This window comes from Triturus cristatus, chromosome 1_2, assembly GCF_964204655.1.
Source record: "Triturus cristatus chromosome 1_2, aTriCri1.1, whole genome shotgun sequence".
NCBI classification, from domain to species: domain Eukaryota; kingdom Metazoa; phylum Chordata; class Amphibia; order Caudata; family Salamandridae; genus Triturus; species Triturus cristatus.
This window is the reverse complement of record NC_140580.1, coordinates 153,250,735-153,271,907: the sequence shown is the minus strand read 5'-3', so window position 1 is coordinate 153,271,907 and position 21,173 is coordinate 153,250,735. Positions and strand designations below refer to the sequence as shown.

The 21,173-nt window shown below is 46.8% G+C and overlaps 1 protein-coding gene across 1 annotated transcript in view; it reads right to left on the bottom strand.

The window, feature by feature from the left end:
* Positions 1 to 4,048: 4,048 nt before the first annotated feature.
* The window catches only part of LOC146866993 (guanylate cyclase 2G-like), a 161,495-nt gene continuing 144,370 nt past the window's right edge, over positions 4,049 to 21,173 (bottom strand). The window contains exon 6 of the mRNA XM_085618900.1: positions 4,049 to 4,188. Coding sequence (XP_085475026.1) covers positions 4,049 to 4,188 — 140 coding nt within the window. The remainder of the gene's footprint in view (positions 4,189 to 21,173) is intronic.

Genomic DNA, 21,173 nt, shown 5'->3' with positions numbered 1-21,173 from the left:
GTTACCCGCCCCACCTCTTCGGTCACAGGTGTAAACAACCACGTGTTCTTACACAACCCGCCAATCACACTTCCTCAAATGCCGATCAATGTTAACTATACTCACAGTGTGTTTCAAACCCCCGCAGATGTCACATGGCAGTGGTCTGATAAGGAAGCACAAGCGTTCGCCGACATCAAAAATGCTCTGCTGAAAGGCGCAACCGTAGCATACTTTATGCCGGGAGTGGTCACAGAGCTTATTGTGGATGCTAGCCCAGTGGGACTAGGAGCCGTACTACTACAGAGGACCGACCAGGATGAGTGGGTGCCTATTGCTTACGCCAGCTGGGCACTCACGACGGTGGAAACCCGCTATTCGAAAATCGAGAGGGAAGCCTTGGCCATACAATAGTCATGTCAACACTTCAACATATACCTGTGTGGGCACATGTTCACAGTGGTAACGGACCACAAGCCGCTGGTGCCTCTCTTCGCGGGCACGGCAAGGAATGGGCCTCCACGAATCGAGAGATGGGCTGTACAGATTTAGCAATACCGGTTTGAGGTGGTGTACCGCCCGGGAGCGAGCAACCCGGCTGACTATCTGTCACGGCACCCTCTGGCTCCGAGTGGAGTCCATGGCAGGGAGGTGGATGAAGGAGCAGAGGTATTTGTGAGACAACTGGTAGAGGAGGCCTGCCCCCAGGCTTTGCTATTAGAGGACATTATGAAGGCGTCGCTACAAGATGAGGGCCTACAGAAGGTTGCCCACACGTTACGTGACCATCAGTAGAAGTGGTTCCTATGGGGAAATGACAGAAGATCAGCCGACGACAAGGAATATTGGGAGAGCCTGTGGAAGTGCCGAGGAGAGTTGAGTGCGTCGGGGACGGCATAATCTTGCGGGGCCCGTGGTTAGTGATACCAGCAGTGCTGAGAAGCCGAGCGGTCGATCTGGCGCACCAGGGGCAGGCACCAAGGTATCGAGAAGACCAAGGCCCGCCTGAGAACTAAAGTATGGTTTCCAGGTATGGACAGGCGCGTGGAGGACAAAGTATGGAAGTGCCATGCATGCCTGGTAACGGGGGATGACCCGCCCGAAGCACCCATCATAACAGAGGGGCCAAGTATGTCACCATGTGCGCGAGTAAGCTTGGATTTTGGGAGCTGCCCGGATGGGAGGCAAATGGTCATGTTCGTGGACGGCCATTCGAAGTTTCCGGTGGTGGAGGTGGTCGCATCGATGGCCTTTGAGTGCATTCAGCCGGTACTGGAGAAGAGTTTTGCCCTGCTGGGAATGCCGGAGGAGCTCCGAACAGACAATGGGCTGCCGTTTCAGGGATAGGAATTCCATGTGTTCCTTGATCAGCATGGCATACGACATCAGAAAATAACACCCCAATGGCCCCAGGCTAATGGAGATGTGGAGCGGTTCATGAGGACATTAAACAAAGCATTAAGGATTGGGGTGGCTCAAGGTACCAATCTGGAATCCTGCTTGTACCAGTTTTTGAGTGCATACCGTCAAACGCCTCACTGCACGAGCAAAAGTGCACCCAACGATCTCCTGCTAAAAAGAGCGGTGAGGAATGGTATACCCAACAGTGAAGTGTGGACCCCTGCGGTTCTGGATATGGAGCGGTCCCAGGCCAGCTGACAAAGTAACAATGACCGGGCCAGCAAGAAAAGAGGGGCTTGACGGGCCGACATCCAGGTAGGAGACTGCGTGGTGGGAAAAGATCTACACCCGGGATCCAAGTTTTGCACACCATTTGAGCACGAACTATGGAAGGTAGTGAAGGTCCAGGGAACTATGGTCGTTGCGGAGAAGGGAGATCAGAGAATAGCCCGGAATATGTTGTGGTTCAAGAAGGCCCTGGGTCAGAGTGAGGTGGAGTCGGAGCCCGAGAGAGAGGTGTGGGAAGAAGCAGAGGCAGAAGCGCCGAGAGAAGGGAGCCAGATGGCTGAGGCTATCCCTGAGAGACCACAGGGGGTGGCCGAACAAAGTGATCCTGGCCCCAGCTGTGACAGCCAGCACCAGGGTGCCGAGAACCGAGAAGACAGGGTCAGGCACCCCCACTACAGGCTACGCAATAATCCGGAGCCGAGCTCCAGGTTGCGGGACTTCTTGTGTTGAGGGCTACAAGATGAATGTTGAACATTTGGTGGCTGTGAGACACTTGGTGGAGGTGGTCTCAGTAAATTACTATAATGACATGCTGTTACAGTTGTTCCAAGTTCCTCGGTTGGATGGGATGTAGTGAGCCACCCGGCCACTGCAATATTTTGTAGCACAGTCAACTCCCTGGGCTGGGCGCGGACCAGGGAGTATATAATAAAGGGTGACGTTAGCGCACGTGGCTCACGGCACAAATGGAGTACCTGGGTAGACGTCCCTTATTGCAGCTCAGCCGTTAGTAGTTAGGCCTGCCCCCCCCCACCCCTAGAAGTCGGTTGAAGCCCCGACCGGATGTCCCAGGGTTGTCCCGTGATCTCCTTATGCTACGAGGGCCCTGCAGACCATTACACCTATTTGCAGGTTAGGTGATGCAAGAAGCATTTAAAAAGGTGAATTAGCGGGTGCGGGCGGTGATTCAAGTTAGAGCATGAATTCTATGGGAAGTCTGGTGAAGCGGTCACTGTGCAAGTTAGTTCCAATGAGTGTGAGACGGAAATGACGGCCGCATTTCGAAAGTTTAAGAGACACCGGCTAATGCACGTAAAGCCTGGTTCCATGGCTTATTAGGAAAGGCGCTACTTATTAAACAGCCCAGTGCGTGATGGAAATATGTAAAGTTAAACCCTCGTTGCCCCCTGGCAGGTCGGGAAGTCGGGAGTGCCACTATAATTGATTGGGTCAGTGGGAGGCGATGACAAGTACTTCACAGGTCTTTAAAATACCATTTACTTGCTAACGAGGCTTTGTTGTGTTTTCACCCCTTCTTAGAGCCCCTGCATCTCCACTCTGCTTATTGCTGGGAGAATCAGCCCCCCCGAAATTCTTAGTAGCCCCCCCACCGCCAAAATTTGGCTCTAGTTGCACCTCTGACCACCACATTGTACAGTCGCATCCAGTGGCGTCACTAGAGGGGTGCGGGGGGTGCGGACCGCACCGGGTGACACCATCGCATGGGGTGACACCGTGGTCCGTGTCGACAATAATATTGGCCGGCGGCCGGGTAAGGTTCGACAGACAGTAATATTATTTTGCATTTTGGTGTCACGGAATCTGTGACAACAAAATGCTAAATAATATTACTGTCTGTCGAACCTTACCCGACCGCCGGCCAAGATTATTGTCCAATTAGGCTACGACATGGGCGTCCAGACGACGTTCAAAACGTCACTCACGTGACGGGGCTCCCGGACCCGCCATTTTCAGCACTGCCCATGAGGTTTTGCAGCGCCAGGTGCATGCTTGTCTTCCTCTGCAGCCTGCAGCTGGTAAGTGGCACCCAGTGGCGTGGCTAGGGTGGGGCAGTGGGGTGTGGGCGGTCCGCCCCAGACGGCACTATTGGGGGGGAGGACAAAGGCATTTAGATAAGACTTGGCTTGCTTTTGTGGAAGTTCGGGGACGGCCACAGAAGGAATAGGACTTGGGCAATGTCCTCTTCTTTTTTGTGCTGGCAGTGCATTTGGGGATGCAGTGCACGCAACGAAATTCGTTTTATTAATTTATATGTTAATTTACCTGTAAACCTCCGTAATCCATAGTTTACTACCCCCCACCCTGCCCCTCCCCCTCCCCACATCACCGCCCTGCAGTTACTCCTACTACCGACCGCGGCTGATTACAAGTATTTTCAATGTACAAGAGCCGAAAGTACGGCCATTCGTTTTCAGCACTTGTTGATAGTGTGAAGATAAAGTAGCGCGCCCAACAGCCCTCCTACCTTGCTTCCCGCCTGAAGGTGCCACCTGCTAATTGGTGTAGCTGTAAAGCTCCCGCTTTCTGCAAAGGGACGTGCTCTCTGGGCTGCGGCAAGCCACGTCTCACTTTGCTGTTTAGAGTCCCCTAAACGCCCCCCAACCCCCCACACACACATACTTCCCCCGACCCCCGTGCACTACCTGAGGATCCTTCTGTAGCTGTCATACTGCAGGACAGGAATAAACCTCGACGTGTTTCCAGACGGCTGCAGGTCGTACACAGAATAATCCATGAATCTCTCGCCCAAGTCGTCAAAACTCACCAGCCCAGTAATTCCTGGAAAGAAAGACATTTCATTAAGGTAGCGGGAAGGAGTCCACCATAAAAACATGCAATGTCTCTGTCTATTTGCTGAGCGAGCTCCAGACCAGTTCAGCCAGTAGAGTATGACATATTTTCCCATCACAACGCTAATGCTGGTGATGCAGGCTCGGGTGCTGTAGGCAGTGAAAAATGCAGTCCCATATATTTTACTGGAGCTGCACCTGTTAAGCTGAGGTCGTCATGCATGCCTTATCTATCTGTAATTCGAGAGTTTGCAAAGGTGTCTGTCAGACCTTTTCTGGTTTTGCGGCAGTCAACGAGATCCTTAGTGGATGGAGAAGACGACTGTTTGATGGAGTTGTTAACATGAGTTACGTCACAATTCAAAGAAAGATTAACAGTCCTTTTTTGGCCCACATGTTCCCGAGTTATATTTGTGCCCCTGTTAATACTGTCTCCAGTTAAGCGTTTAATACAATTTGCACTCATTCTCTGTTACTCCAGACACTTTCTGGCAGGTTTTCCCTGTGCTAATTGACCCCATTAACCAGTGCACAAATGATAAAGGAGTTCCCATCCCTTTATGTTAGTCCATCTTCCTGTAAATAACTTTATAAGTATACTTAAGACAGATAGATGTACTTTGAGAATATTTACATGCCCATTATAAACAAAACCAAGCATTGGCATAGCCAATAGGTCTCGCTTTTGGGACCTTATAAGTGTTTAGTTATGCAGCACAATATCCTTGGTGCAACAACATTAACTGTTGCATGGTTAAACATTTATAAGGCCCCAAAGGGCGAGACCTATTGGCTGTACCAATGCTTTTAAAGGACAAGCAGTGCTATCAGGCTCCGGCTGCTACTTAGAGGTAGAGAGAGAGAGGTGTGTAGAGAGAGAGAGAGAGAGAGAGAGGTGTGTAGAGAGAGAGGTGTGTAGAGAGAGAGAGAGAGAGAGAGAGAGAGAGAGAGAGAGAGGTGTGTAGAGAGAGAGAGAGAGAGAGAGAGAGAGGTGTGTGTAGAGAGATAGAGAGAGGTGTGTATAGAGAGAGAGAGAGGTTAAGGGACTTGATCGGACTCAATGATTGTTGTGAGCGTTGCGTGTCCTGTTGTGGAGAGTAGGGTTCATAGCCCTTTAGTTTGAATGCTTAAAGAAGCAAGATGTCTTGCATCTTGTGTCTCTCTGATGGCTACTAGTGTACCTCCCTCGCTGTCGTGCTGTGCCTTGTTATAGTGCTGCTAGTGATGTCATAGAGTTCACCCTCCCCATTCAGAGTGTATCAGTTGGGACTTCGCTAAATCTGTCAATGGATGCTCTAACGCATTTACCTGGCTACCTACTCTGTACACTCAGTCAAATGTGAATTAATATTTCTATATGTACCTCCTTCAAGTTATATGTACCTGTGCCAGGCTTTCTTCAATGTGGCCATAAATCTAAATTATTGAAAACGTAGGTGGGCAGAGTTGCCACCCTACCTATCTCCGTAGGTTCTAGGTATAAATTGGTTCTATTTCAATATAAGTCAACGGGGAAAATATCCCCAATTTGTTTTCAAAATCTACCTTTTTCATATCCAAGTGTTGCCTTATAGGTGTGATGACCAGCCAGGACACAGGATTGCGTAGCTCTAGTTGAGGTAGATTCTGTTACACATGATATTATTAAAGGATGCATTGTCATTGGAAATGTATACCTTACATTGGCGACAAGCGGGACAAGAATCATTGTATTTTTGGGCGCCTTTCAACAAATTACCACTGAGAGCGGAGAGTTCTGGAAGGATCTTGACATCGATTGTGCCATTATCCCAGTTCTTGCAATATTTGCTTGTTGTTTGCCATCTACCACTTGGCGGATTTGGTTGGGTGAGCAAATGCAAAGTCTTGCACCCTTCGTGAAAATCTCCATTACTTCCTGGCTCATAGAGTCACGTTGCTGTGTAACAGGCTTTACCCTGGATATTAATGTTACGGCCGTCAAAGTGAAAGTGATCGCGATCGCGGGCTGGAAGAGTGCCCGCGCGTGATGCACTTAATGAGCTATGACGGAAGCGTGCGCCCGCGCACATGCACGCAAGCTGTAGGCCACAGCGGTAGCATTTTCTGGAGCCCTTACTAAAGGTCTCGCTTGAGCTAGCGAATGCGCTAGCTCAGGCGAGACCTAAAAAAACAATATCTGAATGTACCCTATTTTCTTTGCAGAAGCGGAAAGTTTGAACTGCTGAAAGCGTTGTTGGCATCTTTGGGGAACAATACTTTCTCCCCAACACCAGAAGGATGGTAGACTTTCCTCAAATATAATGATTCTCCCTGAAGGCTCGAGAGTAATAGAATACACACCATTTTAATTCAGGGAGAATCATTATATTTGAGGACCACCTCCCATTTGAGGCCATCATTTTGGATTGGCGCTGAATTACGGGAACTTTGTAATCTGAAATTTTTGGAAACGTATACAGATTTTATCAAACCATCTTTTCTGGGACAGATGAAGAACCAGAAGTTCAGGAGAAATCCAGGAGACATACTTTTGCTTGGACAGCCCTGAGGAAGTTTTGGGGTACGCCCCAATACGAAAAAAAGCACATGTTGGTTGGTAGGCTAAGAACAACAAGCATTTACAATGCAATAGGTCTCACAATGACATTATTTTGAGCTATTGGCATTGTAAATGTTATTGTTTTTTTTCCCCCTTTGTGAAGCATTAATCAAATGGTGTAATGCAAAATGGCAATAGCTCAGTTTGTTGTAATTGCGAAATCTATTGCATAGCATTTGTGAGTTTTGTATTGTAAATGGTATTGTCTTTTATTATTTTCGTTTTCTAAATCAAATTAATCTAATGCATACAAACTGTTAATACCTACTTATATTTGAATAAGCACTCTGAGTGGAGATTACAATCACTGCAGATAAAGGTGTGATTTATTATCATTGCATATACAGGTGGCAGATCAGTATTCCTGCAGATTTAGGTGTGTGAGCATTATTTGTTTAGATAGGTGTGAGATTTTAATCACTGCAGATGCAGGTGTGAGATTGCTACCATTGCAGTTATAGGTGTGAGATTAGTGTCATTGCAGCTATAGGTGTGATGTTAATATTACTTCTGGATAGGTGTGAGATTAATATATTGCAGATATAGGTGTGAGATAAATATTACTGCACATCTAGGTGTGAGATCAGTATTACTGCAGATATAGGTGTGTGAATATTATTATTTTATTTTATTTATTATTATTTTAGGTAGGTGTGAGCTTACTATCACTGTAGATACAGGTGTGAGATCACTATTATTGCAGATATAGGGGTGAGATTATAGTTACTGCAGCGATAGGTGTGATGTGACTATAACTGTTGATATAGGTGTGAGATCAGTATCACTGCAGATATAGGTGTGAGGTTACCATTACTTTAGATATGTGTGAGATCCCTATGTGTGAGATCCCTATGTCTGCAGATATAGGTTTTTAGATTACCTTAACTGTAGATTTAGGTGTGAGATTAATATTACTGCCCAAATAGATCAGGAGACGAACGCTTTAGTATTTTGTTTAACTTGGTGATGGGTTTGGCAAGTGCTTTTGTTTAAAACTCAGAAGAGGTTTTGCACGAGACGCAACCATTGACAAAATGAATGCTCGGAGTTTTCAAATTAATTAACGTACTGTCGCTTTATTTCCTAGATAAATAGTGTAGCAAGTTACTGGTATTTGAAGTAAGCTGGAAAATACCATAAAATATTTAAAGCTAAACGAATCTGAAGCTTTCAGCACGAGACGTAACTAAAAGCAAATTGTGTGCTGATACCAAAAACATTTTGTGCTGTGGCTGAGAGGGTCCATGCTGACTGACAATTTCTGGCTTTTCCTTACATTTTTTAGGTCTCGCAACTAGCGATGCAGTGCTGCTCACTCAGCGAGAGTCCTTTTGTCCGGGGTTCGGAAATCGACCCTGGAATTGCACTCGCTTGTGCGTGTGTTTTTACTTTCCTGTTCTGTTATTGGCCTTGGCGTGCGTGTTTGTTCCTTAGACTGCACGCAATTTGCCAAAGGCGGGTGCATTGCTCCGCCCATGGCCTATTGGTGTCCATTACGCGCTTGGTGCGCGTAATAGACACCAAAGGCCATGTGGTTTCAATTATCGTGCCCAGACACGGGCGCGATAATTGAAAGCACATGGCTCGCATTGGCGCGCGCACACCACTCGCGGGTTTCCTGTCATGTGGTTTCAGACTGAAGGAGAGGAGTATGTAAAGTTGAGGTAAAAGACCGATACCTGCATGGCTTTGTGCGTCCTGAGCTAGGGGGAGAATGGCGCCCAGCAGACCCTCGCTGCAGAGTAGTAGTACCAACACTGTGCCTGCAGCCCCCTACCACTGACAAAGCCCACCAGAGGCATTGCACATCGTGCAGGCACACACCAGAGGCAGTAAAGCGCCCCCAACTTTCACGGGAAACCCTATTGTTTGTTTACGCCCTGTCTCCTTGTCGGCATGCCTATCCGGACTGGATTGTGTACTAGCTGCGTCACATGGTGGGCTTTATCTGGTGGGGAAGCACTCTTTTATGGACACACAGGGAGACTGGCATCTGTGCGGCGATATCACAGATGTTTGTTCCCCGTTACGTTTGTCACACTCGATCATATGTTTTTGAGCATATGTTTTTTTTGTTTATATTTTTTCTGTGCCGCTGTAGTGTTGAGCTTTTCGCAGCGCTATGTTTCCCAGTATTTTCTGTGTGTCGATATCACAGAGTTTTGTTCCCCAGTACATTTGTCACACACGAGCATATGTTTTTGAGCATATGTTTTTTTTGTTTATATTGTTTCTGTGCCGCTGTACAGTGTTGACCTTTTCGCAGCGCTATGTTTCCCGGTATTTTCTGTGTGTCGATATCACGGAGCTTTGTTCCCCGGTATGTTTGTCACACACGAGCAAATGTTTTTGAGCATATGTTTTTTTTCGTTTATATTGTTTCTGTGCCGCTGTACAGTGCTGAGCTTTTCGCTGCGCTTTGTTTCCCGGTATTTTTAGGTCTCGGCTGCGAAGGCTGCGCTTGCGCAGTCTAGCTCCGAGATTTAATGACTTGGAGAAGAGGGGCTTGAACCCGCCCCTCTTCTCCCCTGTTCTCCATTGGCTGGCCTCTTGAATGCTGGCCAGCCATTGGAGAAGAGGTCAGTCATTCCGATTAGGCCCCGTCCTTTTCGGATTGGGGGCGTGTTTTTTGCAAGAAGTCTCAAGGAGGAGATAACAGCAAAACACGCCCCCGAATCCGAAAACGACGCTGCCTTTCTCCGAGGCATTTCTGTTTTGCCTCGGAGAAAGGCTGTGGTGTTCCTGGCCCTCACCTCGCCCGCTTCCAACCCCTCGTTCGCTTGGATGCTAACACACACACTACCACGTAGGAGTGTGAAACGTATTTTAAAAATGGTGAAAAAATTGTGTTGCCCTTAATTGAATGGGGCATTCACGGAGCCTTTTGGCTATCGGGCTTTGGATGCTTATGATTGGTTGGAAAACCGCTTGTGCGTTTAAAGACTGAAGTTTAAACATCAAACCCAGTTGTTCATTGGTTGTGATGCCCGGAGAGTTCACGTGACCGGAACAAAATTAGCTTTTTGCAACAGACGGGCCTCCCCCTTTTGTAAATGAATTGGTTCTTTGGAGTTTCACTTGGTGCCTTTGCTAACCCCATTGAGCGAGCCAGTGAACTGGGACACAAGTACCTCAAAAATCCTTATAATCGCCGTAAACGGGGAGGTCGCTGATGACTGGCAGCCAACCTAGTTCTGATACGGCTGTGACAGCAACTTGTAAGACAACAGACCGCCGCCGGGAGCCACCCGGGCTCTATAATCGTCACAGGTCGTGCGTCTCCTTCATACTAACCCAGCACTCTACCTCTTTTACGCCACAACTGCCTACCGTAATTATAAAGTCTAACTTTAGGAGTTCTACTGTCCTGCTTTCCTACTGCTTCTTCCCACCTTGGCCGGCTGCCACTTCGGCAGGTGAGTGTGCAACGCCGTATTGCGCCCTTTGTGGTAGTACACTATAGTGTCAGATTGAAACCGGTGCTCCGTCATTCGCAAGGGTTCTCCCAACTCTCTTCTAGCATGTGCCTTCCCATACGCTTATTTAGTACCTGTTGATGTGCAATATTGCAGTTCGTTTTATTGTGATACCAAGACGGAAAGTTAGCTTCTATAATCTAAATTGTGCATATTTTCAAAGTTCCCGAAAAATAAAACTTGCCGCAGCAAGATCAGCTACTACCATGGTGCTCGAGTGCAGCAGGGCAGAAACTGGGGTAGGGCCCTCTTGTGGCGGCCCCTACACTCCCACCTCTCTACTCCTCCCCCCACCCCCTTTACTTCCTCATCTCCGTCCCCAGGGACCGGGCGCGCAACACCAATTGGACTCAAAGGGCTTCATCCCCCCCCCCCCCCCCGCTCGTGTGTGGCAGCCCGGGATGAGACAGCTTTCCAGTGCCCACACAGCCGCACCCGAGCACTTCACAGGTCTTTGAAAGACCATTTGCATGTTAATGAGGCCTCGCTGGTGTTTCACCCCTTCTAAGAGCCCCTGCAGCTCCACTCTGCCTATTGCTTCAAGATTCAGCCCAGCACCACCCCCCCCTGCGAAAAAATGTCTTAGCCCCCCCCCCCCTCGAAATTGGGCTCTAGTTGCGCCTCTGTGTGCAACCAGACCTCTTGCACGGTCTGGGAGACACAACCTAACACATTGCTTTTATAAGTGTTCCCCTTAACTTAATTGTTTTGTTCGGTGTTGATTTTTTCTTCTCCCTGTCACATAATAATAAAATGCACGATACAACTGAAATGCTTGTGACAAAACATCACCAGTAAAACAGTCCGATGTTATTATTTTTAATTTCACAATATTCATTGCAAGCATATAGTGGATTGGTCAGGTAGCTGCCTGTTTTCTTTTTTTGTTTTTGTGCCGCTTGCAAAATATCCATTGCGACAGCTTGCCAAGTCCAGATACATTGGGTTTGCCAATGCTTGTTTGTAGTTACTGTGACATGCGCACAAAGCACTGCATAACAAGCATTTACAATGCAACGGTCTCGGCATTGTTAAAGTTAGAGCTATTGGCATTGCTCATGACAATGCCGTTTCTATAAATGTTTTAAAAACAAAAACATAAACAAAAATAATGTCATGGGCAATGCCAATAGCTCTAACTTTACCAATGCCGAGACCATTGCATTGTAAATGCTTGTTTTTGTATTGTTTAGTGCATAGCTTGTCGCGGTGCCGTGATAATATTTCACTGGACACTGCTAAGCTTTTTATGGCGCTTTGTTCTCCTGCTGTTTTTTTTATGCGCATACGCGTATCTTTATTTAATTGGTTTGATGCCGCCGCTCACTTTCGCTCGGCACATACATAGCCCTAGCCATAACAGGCCACATACACTAGCCGGCTCCCTTTTTCATCAAACAGGCACTTTTTGGGCGCAGACACTCACTGCTTGATATGCAGTGACGTAGAAAGGCTGTTCTTCGCTTTATCCTGGGCCTACGGTAGTAGGCTATGGCTAATCCAAGTTGGAAGGTTGGTGCCTTTCACGTTTCCTGGAGGCGCATGCTAGGGAATAAGCTGTGAGCTGCAGGGGACACAGCACAGACCTGGTGGTTAATTACCATGTGTAGTGCCCTCTCTCCAAGCAAACATTTCTCATTTAGTGTCTGCTACACCTCTTCCTCCTCCGTGTGCGGCTACATTTCTGTCCGGTGGCGGCGGAGGGGAGGCAGACACTTGGCTCCAAATTGAGGAAATTCTTTGAAAATCTCTAGTCTAAGTTCAGTCATCCCAGGCATTCCAGGAGCACATTCCATCCGTGTCGGCAGCGCCTGATCGGGGAGACGACTTTGGGTGCCTGACGACGCGTGTATGTCCGAATAGCCTTTTATATTTCAATCTGTTGAGGGAGTCTAATGGGGACATCCTTATAGACGGCAAAGTCAACTGGTTGTGAAACTGCTGCTGTCCTCCCTTATTTGTGCCCAAGGTTTTCCAGCTGGGTGCGTGCGGAGGGGGCAAATGGCCTATTCTGACCGTCAAAGGCAAGGCAGTTATGGGACATGGCACACGGGACAAATTTCAATCTTTTCTTTCTATCCTTTGCTTGTCTCTGCTTCTTTTCTCAGTTACTTCTCGTCTTCCTCAGGGTCTCTCCACCCTTGTTTTCTTAATTATGGCTTATCTGCACTTCAGCTCTACCCCAGTCTCACAGGAGTCTCTTGGCTTACTTTTCAGGAGTACCACTTTCAAGCATACCCTTTTCACCATCTTCCCGATCGTGCCCTACTTGTTTGACCTCTCCTTCCTGCCTATTTTTTTTTTAATAATTCTCCACTTTCCAACTGAGCCTGGCCAGAGTAATCCTGAGTAATGTTGGTACTTTCACGTAACTCAACGCAAAATTGCTAAAATAATATTGTGTAACTTTGCTATAATTTAGTGGAATTACACTACAGAAAACAGTTACGACCACCCGCACTCTCCGCCTCTCTGGTCACAAGAGGCGGTCAGAACATTTTGTTAGTTAAGTGCCCCCATATATCTTAATCCTCGCTGGGTCATGAGAGAGCGTGTTGACACATTTTGGTTTAGTGCCTCTTGCCTGTCAGCCCCTCTGCTCTTCCTGAGTGCTGATCTAATGCCCTTTCCTTTTGACTCGTAGTTCGCCCTCTGCCTTTCCTGTATCCTCCCTTGCCTCAGTCCTGCATATGTCTGAGCATAGCATGCCTTCTCTTTGGGTTCAAGTGCCCTTGCATGATTGTAGTTTGTCCCTTCTATGTGTGACTGGCTTGTGCAGCCCTGTTTCTTAGAATGTGCCCTTTTCCAGGTTGTGTCCTTGAATGTCAATAGCTCAAACTGGATGTACACTCCAACAAGCGTTTGCAATGCAATAGGTCTCGCATTTACACGAGTTTGAGCTATTGACATTGCAAAGAACAATGTCTTTTATTTTTGTTTTCAAAATATAAATAAATGGCATTGTCATTTACAATGCCAATAGCTTAAACTCGCGTAAATGCGAGACCTATTGCATTGCAAATGCTTGTTAATTAAAGGCTGGCATAAATGTGCACTTCCCGCCGACATTTTAGCTTAAAAATCGTTCGCATTAGTTGTGCAGTGGACATTATCTCCTCTGCACAACTAACGCGACGCTCTATTTCATTCTATAATTTGTCCTGCTGCTCAGCATGGAGAGTACTTCACGATGGCGGTTCACGCTTTAAGAGATGCGGTTTTACTGAACTCCAAGATGGAACCCACCCCCCTCTCAAAGAGGTGCATCTATGAACATGGCGGATACTCAACTCGAGCGGCAGTGGACTCCTCTCACGTAGCACTGCACCACGCGTAGAAAGATGGGTGAGCCAAACTATGCACAAGGAGAGCCATGCCTGAGCAAAGACAAGGGCTGGCTCTGGCTCGAAGAGCCTGTGCATGAGCCGAGCCACAGTACTATTTGGCATGTCAATCGAACAAAAAGGAGGCTCAATGAAATAAAGTAGTTGCCTAAAATCACCCAATTTGGTCAAGAAGGCAAGCCAGGATTGATCCCTGATTTACTGCTTTCACTCTGTGCAAATCAGCCAGTAGATCTCTTTCTGCGATCAAAAAGTTAATGAGTGGGCTTTAATAGTTGGTATATGAGGTAGAGCAAGGGTGAAAAGCAGAATCTATATTTTGGGGGGGGGAGTTTTACATTGAGGACATTGAGGAGCGTTTTACATACAGACTAAACATTTTGGGGGGGGGGAGTTTTACACAGTGCAAACTTTGAGGACATAAGAGCGTTTTACATACAGACTAATCACACATTTTATTTCCGGCACAGACATTTTTGCTGGGATTTAGGACATAAGAGCGTTTTACATACAGACTAAACATTTTTTTTGGGGGGGGGAGTTTTACATAGTGCAAACTTTGAGGAAATAAAAGCGTTTTACATACAGACTAATCACACATTTTATTTACAGCACAGAAATCTTTGCTGGGATTTACAGGATGCTGACCTGAGACCAGGAAACCAGGATCTGACCCGAGACCAGAATCCGAACCTGGTTCCGCATATTATATGGTGAAGTTGGCAGCTGTAGCAACTAGGCGACAATGCCTCTGTGGCATTACGCCAGTGCCCCAATGCAAACAAAAAAGTGCGTCGGGAGCAATAAAGGGGAGAATGTCACGCCGCCGGTAAAAGATCAAATCCCGGCAGGCGTGGCTAAAAGGAGACAGGGTGGCAACAAGCAGCGATTGACATGCCTTGCATGCAATCATTGCACTGCCTTCAGCATGATTCGTGACGTCAAACGACGTGCACAAATCAACACTGAAGGCGGAGCTGGGACGAGGCTTCTTGGAATCGTATTGATTCCAAAAAGCCTCGTAAGACGAGAGCAGCGCATGCGCTGCTTACGTCACGAGACCTAAAAAAGAGGCCAGTAGGCCGAAAATAAAAGAGAAAATATAAAACCACTGATGTTGTGAATACATATGTGATCACTACACTTTTGTATATTATGGTAGTGTGTGCTTGAGGTTTGAAAATTGATTCTCTAATCTTTCTGATCAGTCTAGGGGAAGTGGGTGGATCTTCCCCCCTCTCTTAAGCACCGCAGTTGAGAGAGGGTCACACCAAAGAAAGCGAGTGACTGTCTTGAGTGCACCAAGTACCTAATAAATCACCCATTTGGAGTGCACCTTGACAGGGATTGTGGTTGCTGCTTGACCGGGGCTCACACCCCAGTCAACCAACAACTCCTTTTCTTACACTGATGATCGACGGTGAGGATTTGGACTTGTGTTAATACTGTGCCATACAGTAATCTTATGTTACACTACCATCCAATATAAATAATTTAAGATCAATTTGAGACTGTTTTTTCTTTTTTGAACATTAAGTTCCCTAACTCGTTGTCGTACTACGAAAGTGGAGAGCCTCAATGTGGCTAACCCAAGCAGGGCTGAGCTGCAGAAACTCTGTAAGGAGATGGGGCTATGGGCAAAAAAATGCCACAAAGCTGGACCTTCAAATAGCTCTGAGGGCCTATGAGGAAGTCACTAGGATGCTATCCCAGTCTGAAGACTCTGAGCATAAGGGTCCCAATGTGAAGGATCTGGATGAGGGGAACTTGATTTTGGAATGGAGCATGAGCTGGCTGTGTGCCCTCAGCAGGAACGTCCAGAGAATTGAGAACCTCTGCCCACTGAGAGATCCCAGTGTTCGGGCAGGAAGTACTGTGTCCTCAAAAGGCCTGTCCACAGAGAAGCTGGAGGACAGTAAGTCAGAAAGAGAGCTCAAGTTGCAGTTGGCCAAAATGAGAGTAGAGGCAGCGGAGAAGAAGCCTCAGAGAGCCTTGGTTGAAAGAGAATGCTGCTGGAGCATGAAAGGAGCTTGAATGAACTAGAGATCAACACAAGACATTGCCCATAATCCATCAATGGTGGCAGCATACCAACAGTGTCTGTTGGAGAAGTGAGGGCCTGCATACCACAGGAGCTGGTGACTAACTATGTGGTGGGCGATATAGACAAGTGATTTACTGCATATGAAGTTACTCTCACGGTATTCAAGGTCCTGGAGAGTAATGGGGGTAGCCTGTGAAAACACACGTCCCCTGTGGGGAGTGATACACACCTGACACTAGAGGAAGAGGATCAGACAAGATATGCCCCCATGAAAGCAATACTTGTTGCTACATTTAGGCTGACCGTGAGAATTATAATCAGAGGTTCAGAGACAGCCACAAACTCCCAAACCAGCCCTGGGTGGACTTCTTAAATTATGCCAGTAAGGCACTGAAGGCCTGGGTGAGGGGTAGCAAAGTGGATGATTATACTGGGCTGTACAACCTACTTTTGAAGGAAAACATGCTCAACATCTGTTTTACAGAGCTGTGCCAACACCCAGTTTGTGCGGGGGGGACTAGTAGAGTTACCCTAGTGTCCTTGAGTGACAAAGGGATGGTGCTCAAAGCCAACATCTCCTCCAATACTTCAGAGTATAGGCAGTGGGTCACTCATCATCAATAAGCATAAGGTGGAGGCTCTGAGGGACACAGAAGCCAGCATGACTACTGTCAGGTGTCATCCGTTGTACCACTACTGTGTCGCTCTGGTTCTATTCGAGTGGGTGGGTAGCAGGTATTCTGAAAGTTGCTATGAGTCACCAGAGAGTTTAGCACAGATTAATTTAGGGATGGCTTGTCCCTCATCCTGACAAGGATTCTGGTTACTCCTTAAACAGGGCTCACACTCCAGTCAACCAACAAACCAATTTCCTACATAGTGGATGTCGAGGCTAGGGAGGACCTTTGCCAAGAAGACTGCAGAGTGATGCTCACTCTTTGGATAGGCCATTAAGTGGTTGGGATAATGTGGTTTCTTTAGGTTTTCTAGATGGTTTGGGAAGGTAATTAGGAAAGAGCTGTCAGAGGGCAGGGAGAGTTGGGTTAGGGTGGGAGGTACAATAGGGAAGCTGGAGGTAGGGTGAGTGTGGTGTTTTGGTTTTGCTGATGAGTTAGGTAGTGATGGGAGGGGGTAGCATGGTTCTACTGGTGAGAGTGATAGTTTGAACTAGGTTGGGACCTAGGTCAGGGGTTGAGGAAAGGAGGAGTTCTTAATTATTTTCAAACTGATGTTTAGTGTGAACTGCAATTTATTGCACAAGAGAATAAAGTGTTTGTGGGCAAATCAAAAAAGTAAGAAAATGGATTATTATTTGAAGTGGGTGAGTACCCACTTCAGTAAATAATCACAGTCCTTGTCAGGATTAACCCTTAAACCCACTAAAATGGCCTGAGCTCAACACCCTTCTAGCCATGAAACAAAGCAGACAAGCTTAACTTAGGGTAACATGCAAAGTATTTACCCAGCATCAAAACAGTAATAAAGTAGAAATGCAAAACAAAAAATCCCAAACAGAATGAGCAAAATAGAGTAAACCCTGCTAAACAAAATGCATCAAAATGACAAAAATCCAATAAGGGGAACTGCAGTTATGAATGTTTGAAGTTTTAATTAGAAATAGGACCAAAAAACACAACGTCCCAATGCCAATGATGGTCAATGGTTGTGGTGGACCTAGACCTAGGCACACTTTGACTCTGACCATGATGGAGCATGAGCCTGAAACATCCACCAGGCGCGTCCTAGTCAAAGATTTTCCTTTCTAGCTTTAGTCTTTTAAGTCCCAGTCCACCACAGCTATACACTTCTAAATCCCCCAGGACCTCTGGAAAGGCACTTAGAGACTCACAGGGTGTTAGACAGGGGCCAACGGCAGGGCCCAGGCGAGGACCTGTTACCACTGATCATCTGGGCAGTTGCAAAAAAGATCTTGTGTACCTTGTTGAATCCCTGCAGCTTGACCAGGAGGTCAGACAATTGACTCTTGAATTCAACTTCTTTGTCCTAGGTACAAGAGGGAGCAGGTCCAGTCCTTCAGGGTTCCTCTCAGGTCACAGATAACAGGTCCAATTCACTTCTTTTCTTCCTCAGGTCCAGAAGTGTTCTGAAGAGGATACCTGGAGATGTCAGATTTATGACTGGCACATGCTGGTGACTTGGAATGACTCCTAGCCATGCCCTAAACAATGGGGTAAAGGTTCTGGAGGCCCGGTCTGCCCACTGTGGATATTTTCAAGATGGTGTACGTCTTTGGGTTGGTTGGGTTCTGTGGGCTGTTGATGTGTGTGTGGGGAGAGTACTATGGTAATCCTAGTGTCCAATAGCGGCTGCTACCCAAAGGGGGTGGTGGGGTGGGGAACGGGGGAAATAAAATAAAACGTACCTTAATACCGCTGGCTGTCGTTTCTCCTCCATCCTCTCTGCAGCAGGAACCAGGAAGTGAAGCACACAGCCTCCCAGAACCCCCTGACCGATAACAAGGCTGCCTTGCAGCAGCGTTGTGATTGGTGTGAGTGCCATTGTTTGGTGCTCAGACCGGGGCTGGCAGGCTGTGCATGTTCTCCAGCCAGGCTGCAATGCAGCCTGGGTGGAGAACACTTAAAGTGTGCATGATGGTTTGGCCGGCCCAAGATGGGCGGCCAAACCGCCATGCGCACTTTAGGTGCAGCCACCACTCCTCCTCCCAGTGACACGGGGAGCCCAGCCACTTCAACTGCAAGCTGCATACAAAAAACAAAGTGATAATAACGGAGCATTATTATCATTTTGTTTTTTGTATTCAGCTTGCAGTCGAAGCAATGGGGCGAAGATCCCCCGCCTTAGCGGAGGAGCCGCTGCTGCTAGTGTCCTAACACAACTAACACAACTAACACTACAATTCAGCTTGAAGCAGCCACTGTATGCACAAAATGATAAAACACAAGTAGTATATTCCAGCAATCAGACAGTGAATGCACAAGAATTGTTTTGACATCCTGTTTCCCACGTGTGTCCCCAGTGATATATGTAAAGTCTCAGAGACAGACAGTCTGGTAGAACAAAAGTAGAATTTTCCAGCAACGAGATAGTGGATGCACAAGAATTGTGTTAGTATCTTGTTTTCTGCCTTTCAAGTGTGCCCCAAAGTGTTATATATTAACCCAACAGCATTTGACTAGAGTTGAAGAGTAAACTCAACTTCACCAATGGAGTTTGCCCATTCAAGCACAGAGTTCTGCAGAAACTCCGCTTTCCGCAGCGTGGTGGAGTTTACTGCCCACTCAATGTATCCTTCACAAATGATTCTGTTTTTTAAGCAATACAGTTTTGCAGCAAATGTGTAAAGCATTCATAGAATGACAGTGTTGTTCCAGATTTGAGGGTCAACATCAACGGCCACCAGCTGCCCTCCTATGGAGTTGCTGTCTAGTCCATCCAGTCTGTCCACACTGTCTCCATACTCCGCCTACCCCTGCCACTGCTCCTGAGGAGTTGCTCCCAGGCGGCTCAGCCTAACCAATGTGCAGGCTACTGTACAACTTGCAGCTTCCTGACAGATTGTCTCTGAACAGTGGGCAAGGGGGGCTAGCGAGATCTCTGCAACGCCCTGATGGAGGTCCTACCCGCCATTTATACAAACATTTCATCTGAGGGGAGAGCAGGGGGCGTCCCCCTCTCTGCTTTCCTGACAGACTTGCAGTGTGTGCTCCGATGTGGCAGCTCCGTCTGCAACGAGTTATGGGCTTCAAGAAACGAGAGCGGGTTTGGGGCCTTCAGAGAGGATGTCACATTGGGGGCACTGTGGAGTTCTCTGTGTGCGCCTGAAGGGTGGCTGGAGCACGGGGCCAAGATACACAGAGCGCTTCCAGATGTGGATGGCCAGAGAGTAGGGTGGCCAACTTTCCATCACCTAGCAGGACACAGCTCGTACGGATATACCACAATACTTTTGTGGAGGAGCAAGGGTGACTCAGTCAGTCATTTTAGGGGTGGGCAGAAATCCGCAGAATTTCATTGACTTTTTATGTAACTCTGCAGCATTCCGCAGAGTAAAACTCCATGAGTTCCGCCCACCCCTAGATTAGACACTGTAATGTCAAAACGGTTGCCCCCAGGCCCCTTCCTTCATATTCGGTGAAGCTCAGAGAAGTCATCTTTCCCTGTTCAGGTCAGCCTATTGTTTCCTCTGGGGAGGCATTTCACACCTCCTTCACTACTATTCAATGCTAATCAGTGGCTTAGCCTCCATGAAAGGTAACTTTCTAAAAGTTACTTTTCCTTAACATTTATTAAAATCAGACCTCACCATTGAATTGGATTTTTAATAACTATTAAAATAGTTTAAATTATTTTTCTAAGCTGTCCCATTACAGCGATACAGAATTGGGATTTTTAATCTGTACTCTGGTTTTCTATGTAGTGGAGCTAGGCCTACCACACTAAAAAATAGCTTTTGGCTATTTGTAATTGTAAGAACATGTTAAAATTAAACTTCTACATGTCCTACTGTTAAATTCCATGCAGCCTGAGTTAAGGGCGGCAATGCCTATATAGGAGTGACTGTTTAGTATTTACAAAGGAGGTTTGACCTGTCAAAAAAGTTGATTTTGACAGGTTGAATTGCAGTTATTACACTGCTACAGTCAGACTACACACGTAGGACGGAAAACATGTTTACACTGCTACTGTAGTGGATAGCACAATAGGTCCCCTGGTGACATTTAACTTCCAGGACCTAGGCACCCTTGGTACCATATAATAGGGACTCATAGTTAAGTTAAATATGCTCAGGTGTATACCAATTACATTATGTTGAAAGGAGGAGTACAATCACTGTTCCACTGGTTAGCAGTTCTACAGCCAGTAAACAGTTAAGGCAAAAATCTGGGGGTTTCTGCCTATCTTCAAATCTATGGCCATTTTACTGAAAATAGTAATTGTGAATGCATTCAAATCTAGTGCCACTCGTATTTTCATAGAAATGACGTAAGCCCTTTCTCGCGTGTGCCTCTTCCTCATCATCACTTGATACTTGCTGGTGTGTGGCATTTTCCTGTTTTGATATATATACTCAGAGACCCTGGGAAGACAATCAAATGTCTGAATGATATTGGGGAAACCACCAATTTCATAATGCTTTGCTGTGACATCATTCACTACTTGGGGGTCATGTGGGAACATCATATACTGAGGCGTAATTGAGAAGGGGAGTCATGATCTACCTCAGGGTCTTACTAAAGTGGGCTGTGGACCTGGAATTCACACAGCTGCCTGAAATCCTCCAATGGCAAGGAATTATTATTGTCATGATTATTAATTACATTTATAGATCACAACTGTTACCCAAGAAGGTGTCCTGGTGCTGATAACCAACTGATACAAACCATTTGCCAGCTTCCAGAGGCTTAAAGGGTATAGAGCCAGGTTTTAAATGCTTTCCTAAAAGTCTGTGATTCTTTAATAGATCAAAGAGTAGAGGGATGAGCATTCCAAAGCTGTGCATACTGCACAGAGAAGGTTTGTCTGCCACCACATGCCCTCTTAAACTTG